We start from the raw sequence: 5,169 nt of genomic DNA on the forward strand, positions 1-5,169 counted from the left end.
TAACGAAATTTGAGAATAACTCTAGTAAAACACGTATCGTTTCTTCCTTTCCGAATTCCAAAGAACGTAATCAAACTTTATTATTACTAAGCTCGAGTAACCGAGAAATCCAACCTTAACTTACATCGAAACGGACTTTAAAACAAATTAAACGTGCTAACGTACTAGCTCGGAACAATTCTTAAAACCTTAAACTTTATAATTACAAGGTAACAATAATTAGATAACTCGTTAAATTTTTAAAACGGACGTTCCGCGAGTCTCCGAGCCTAAAGCGATCAAACGCTGTCATTAACCCGGTCTCGGTCTCGCCTCGTCGACATCGCGCGATAGCTCCGTCATGTCTCTGGCCGCGTCCTCGTCATCCCGAACGGCCGCTGTTTTGGGCTCTGCGTAGCCCGCCCTAATCGAGTCTAGACCCTCGATAACAAAACTCACAATCGAAACAAAACTCATTAACCACTTAACATAAAAAATTAAAACCAACATCACATGGCCAAGAATACATACACGACCAAAATAACAACCTCACGGCCAAGTCCAAAACACGTCCGAAAATCAGCAAATCCTTGGTAAATTCATCCAAAATTTGAAAACAGCCTATATCAACAATCCCAAGCATAATTCCAAACACAAAATCGACTCACAATATTAACAATTCTCAAGATTATCAAAACCCCCAATTTCTAATGAACATACCCTGATTTTCGGCCAAAATAATCAAGAGAAAATCCAAACAATAATCTTAATCCATGAATCCGAGTAACAACATCACAACCGAGCTCAAATCACGTCCAGAGTACATCAATTTCACGAAATCAAACCAGAAAATCAAAAATCCCAATCTCATGAACAAACCCTAATCTAAAAATCCATTTTTCGGGTTTGATTTTTCTTACCCAATTTATGTGAAATTAACTCTCCTCGGTGGGTTCTCTTCCTTTCCCGGCGTTCGCTTCGCGGTCGGTGTCCACGGCGGCGCGCGGCGTTCTCGTCTCCTCGGCCAAGGCGCGCACGGTGGAGAACTGGTGGCTTGAGCTGTCGGCCGAGCTTCCTCTTCCTCCGCGAGCTCAACTCCGTCTCACTCTCTCTCTCGGTCTCTCTCTCGCTCTCTCCCCCAAATTCTCTTTCTTCTTCTTCTCTCTTTTCTTTCTTCTCTTCCTTTTTTTTTTCCTGGTTTGCAAAATGCCTTAGTCGGCCTTTCTTTTCTTTAGTCGGCCAAGTGATATACATAACGTACAATATGTTTCCAAACTCTTGATGATGTGGCAATGCTATACTTATCCTTTTATTTACAATCCAACCACTTTTTCCTTGTTTTCTTTCAAATAAGCCCGAAAAAATGACAACCACGTCCTTGTCACAAAATTTTATGACTTCAACCATAAGCGATCGAACTTTTAATTAAATGATTCAAACCGAGAATTTTCTCGTTCGTTCTCGATTAACTCAAATATATTCAAGGTTTCTCGGAATTAATTCTCGTCCTTGAGAATTTACTTTCTTAAATTAAATTCCGGAACATTTCCTCGGAAAATAATTTGTTACGCGAGACGAACTCGATAAATCCTTCCTTTCATTCCGAGATTTCTCCTTACCTTAATATATTTAAACTAATTCGATAAACTTATTATTCCAAATCCAAAAATACTGGAAATAATTCTTAGAAAATTAATTTACATAATTTTCTCGTCCTTTTGATTAACTTAATTTACAAGATTAATCTTAAAACTTCGAGTCGCTACAGTTCTCCCCTCCTTAGAGAAATTTCGTCCCAAAATTTAAGATCAAACTGGGTACATGAAATAAGTACGGATATTTTTCTTTCATATCGCTTTCCAGTTCCCAAGTCGCTTTTTCACTTCCATGATGTGTCCACAAAACCTTTACCAACGGAATTTCACGGTTACGAAGGCTTTTCATTTTCCTATCGACAACCTGGATTGGCACTTCATCATAAGTGACATCCTCTTGAATTGGTACATCTTCAAGTTAAACGATAGCTGTAGGATCGTGTTCACTCTTCCGAAGCATTGACACATGAAAAACATCATGTACAAAAGATAGTTCTAGCGGTAGAGCAAGTCGATAAGCTACAAGACCTACTCGTGCCGTAATCTGAAAAGTCCTACATATCGAGGAGACAATTTCCCTTTCTTTCCAAAACGGGAAATACCTTTACGTGGAGATATTTTCTGAAGTACGTAGTCTCCTACCTCAAATTCAAGTGAATTTCGTCTCTTATCAGCATAGCTCTTCTGTCGACTCTGAGCTCTCTTCAATCGTTGTTGAATGATCGCGATCTTCTCATTAGTTTTTTCGATAATCGTAGCTCCTGTCTGAACACGATCTTCTGGTTCAATCCAACACACAGGAGATCTACACGGTCTTCCATACAGAGCTTCAAATGGGGCCATGCCTATTCTGGACTGAAAACTGTTGTTGTATGCGAATTCAGCAAATGAGAGATTTTCTTTCCATTTGTTACCAAAATCCAAAGCACACACTCTCAACATGTCTTCCAGGATTTGAATAACTCTCTCAGATTGCCTACTTGTCTGAGAATGAAAAGCAGTACTAAAATTTAGTATTGTCCCCATAGCGCTTCCTGGAAACTTCTCCAGTAATGAGCAGTGAACCGCGTATCTCTGTCTTAAGTAATGCTCAAAGGAACACCGTGATATTTCATCACGTTTTCAAGATACACTTCTGCTAGTTTCCTTTTAGAGTACGTTACCTTGATAGGAATGAAATGCGTAGACTTTGTGAGTCGATCCACGATTACCCAAATCGTATCAAAGCCTTCCTGCGACTTTGGTAGATTTGTGAGAAAATCCATGGTTATCTCTTCCTATTTCCACTCTGATATGGGCAACGCTTGTAACATTCCTCCTGGCTTCTATCGCTCAGATTTCACTTTGACACAATTCTGACAACTTCTGACATAGTCGAGGACGTCTCTCTTCATATTGCGTTACCCGAACTGTTTCTTCAGATTCTGATACATCTTGTTGGCTCCACGGTGAATGGCATAACGAGACTTATGCATTTTTTCCAAAACCGCTTCCTTGATCTCGTTTACTTGTGTAACAGCTAAACGATTATTGAAATACAAGCTTCCATCCCCTCGAACATTCCAAGATTCTAGTGTCTCACCATTCTGCAATCTCGTCAGAACACCTAGAAGATGTTTATCTTGCTGCTACTTATCTTTGACTTGCTGGACCAAGTACGGTGGATCTACCAGATTATAAATCACCGCTGAATCACGATTCTCGAAGAGCTTGAGATCGTAATCCCCAATTACCATTTCTCTTTTCCAATCCAGCAATGCTAGAGCTGCTAAAACACCTTCACCTTTCATATTTAGTGCATCAGTTACAACGTTAGCCTTGCCAGGATGATACTCGAGAGTGAAATCGTAATCCTCCATGTACTCAATCCATCGACGTTATCTCAAGTTCAGATCTTGCTGAGTAAAGAGATATTTCAAACTTTTATGATCAGAAAATATTTGAAAGCTTACCCCGTTAAGATAGCATCTCCATATCTTTAACGCAAAGAGGATGACTGTCAACTCCAGATCATGAGTTGGGTAGTTCTTTGTTGTCAATGGTGCCCACAAGAAGAGTTGTAATCTTTATATTCTACATTTGATGTAATAAAGTCTCATGAAGACTCTTGCTTGTAATTGCCTATTCATTAATAAAGTTGAAACGTTCATTCATTCTTTCTTTGTTTGAAGCTTTATGATAAAACCTTAGTCTTTTAGTCCATAAACAAACTTAACAACTTACAAAGAGACAAATGTAGATTTGTATGAACAAACTCTTCGTAGTTTGCTTAAAACGATATATTCGCAATCTAAGGGTCAAAGGACTATTGACCTCAGTATGATTGTTAGAAGAATCTATGATGTCTAGTTATAAGGCGTTGAGAGTTGGAGACTCTATAGTTCTTCTAGGTATCTTCCGAAGACCAGTGCACTTCTTGAGACAAGATAAGAACAAACCATTTAACCTCTTATGTCTCGAAGTCACTATGTATGAATTGCATCATGCTTACCTTAATCCTGAAATGAGACATGCCATTTAACACCTTAGTATTCTCATTTGAGAAAGTCAGAGTTCGGACTCACTATGTCATTCCGAACAGGGCCTATTGGTGAAATACTAAGTTGTGAGTATGTCATGAGTAACTTTGTGAAGTTCTCATAGATATGGAATTCATGTACAAGATTGCTGAAATGCAATGTATGTCACCTCATGCTTTGTTCCTTGGAGTGTGAATAAATGAACTGGCCAGTGTCCAAATTGATTCCTGACTCTTTTTGGATGAAACAATGTGACTTGTTAGCTCTTCGTCAATACATTGTTTCTAACTTATTCACAAGCGACAAAGGAGTTGAGGAAATAACAGCTAGAAGGGTAAAATGGTAATTTAGTAAATCCCGACTAGCTGATGACATTCATGAAGGGTAAACATAGATAATATTCAGTGGATCCGCTCATCATAATTAGCTTGAATTCTTGAGTAGAAAATAAATTCATTTGAACCGAGAGATTTTCAGTGTCAACTCTTTAGTGGAGTCAGTTGGCATTAAGCTAAACTTGGAAAAGGTTTGTGAACTTTTGAGTCCAAGTGTTTAGCTCAAGCTTTGTTCATTTGGGTCCATGAGGTCACTGTCACGAGTCACATCGATTAGGAATAGTTAAACTGGAAGCTAAGTCAAAACAAGAACGAAAATAGTCAAAAGGGTATTTTTGTCTTTTGAGACAAATGATGAAATGAATGTCAATAAATTTTTTGACAAGTTCATTTGATGACTTAATGTCACTCGGCCATGACTTGATTATTGGGCCTTGCGAATTAATTTCATTTCATAAGAACTTTATTGAAAATTCTTAATGGGCCTTTCTCATGTTGTCATGAACAAATGAAGAAGCTTTTAGAAGCTCCTTCTAGAGACCATTTGGGGGTGCCCAACATACCCATAGGAAGAGAGAATTTTTTGTGCATAAATGTATCAAGATACTTGCCAAAAGAAAAAGAGGAAACAAATTTCCTATACTTGTATAGGGAATTTCGGCCAAGGCAACCAAGAGAGAACAAAAGAGGAAACTAATCCCTTGGAGATTTGCTTGAGGTGGGCACCTATCTTGGATAGGA

The 5,169-nt window shown here is 38.5% G+C and overlaps 1 protein-coding gene across 1 annotated transcript; it reads right to left on the bottom strand.

Moving 5' to 3' along the window:
* Positions 1 to 291: 291 nt before the first annotated feature.
* On the bottom strand, positions 292 to 3,433 carry LOC149390217 (uncharacterized). The gene is made up of 5 exons (XM_089619713.1): positions 3,245 to 3,433; positions 2,979 to 3,160; positions 2,177 to 2,652; positions 1,814 to 1,985; positions 292 to 433 (listed from the first exon to the last, which is right to left on the bottom strand). Exons 1-5 carry the CDS (start codon positions 3,431 to 3,433, stop codon positions 292 to 294), a joined length of 1,161 nt encoding a protein of 386 aa, XP_089475839.1.
* Positions 3,434 to 5,169: the final 1,736 nt, after the last annotated feature.

The sequence above is a fragment of the Urtica dioica genome, chromosome 7 (assembly GCF_054948205.1).
Source record: "Urtica dioica subsp. dioica isolate 48M chromosome 7, U.dioica_male_clone48M_v1_H2, whole genome shotgun sequence".
In the NCBI taxonomy this organism is placed as follows: Eukaryota; Viridiplantae; Streptophyta; class Magnoliopsida; order Rosales; family Urticaceae; genus Urtica; species Urtica dioica.

Excerpts from the sequence above, each read along its gene's own strand:
- LOC149390217 (XM_089619713.1), bottom strand. The coding sequence starts at position 3,433 with ATGGAGGATTACGATTTCACTCTCGAGTATCATCCTGGCAAGGCTAAC. Across the intron at positions 3,161-3,244 it reads CAGCGGTGATTTATAATCTG|AATGGTGAGACACTAGAATC; the intron begins GTAGATCCACCG and ends ACGAGATTGCAG. Across the intron at positions 1,986-2,176 it reads GAAAATATCTCCACGTAAAG|ATGTACCAATTCAAGAGGAT; the intron begins GTATTTCCCGTT and ends TTTAACTTGAAG.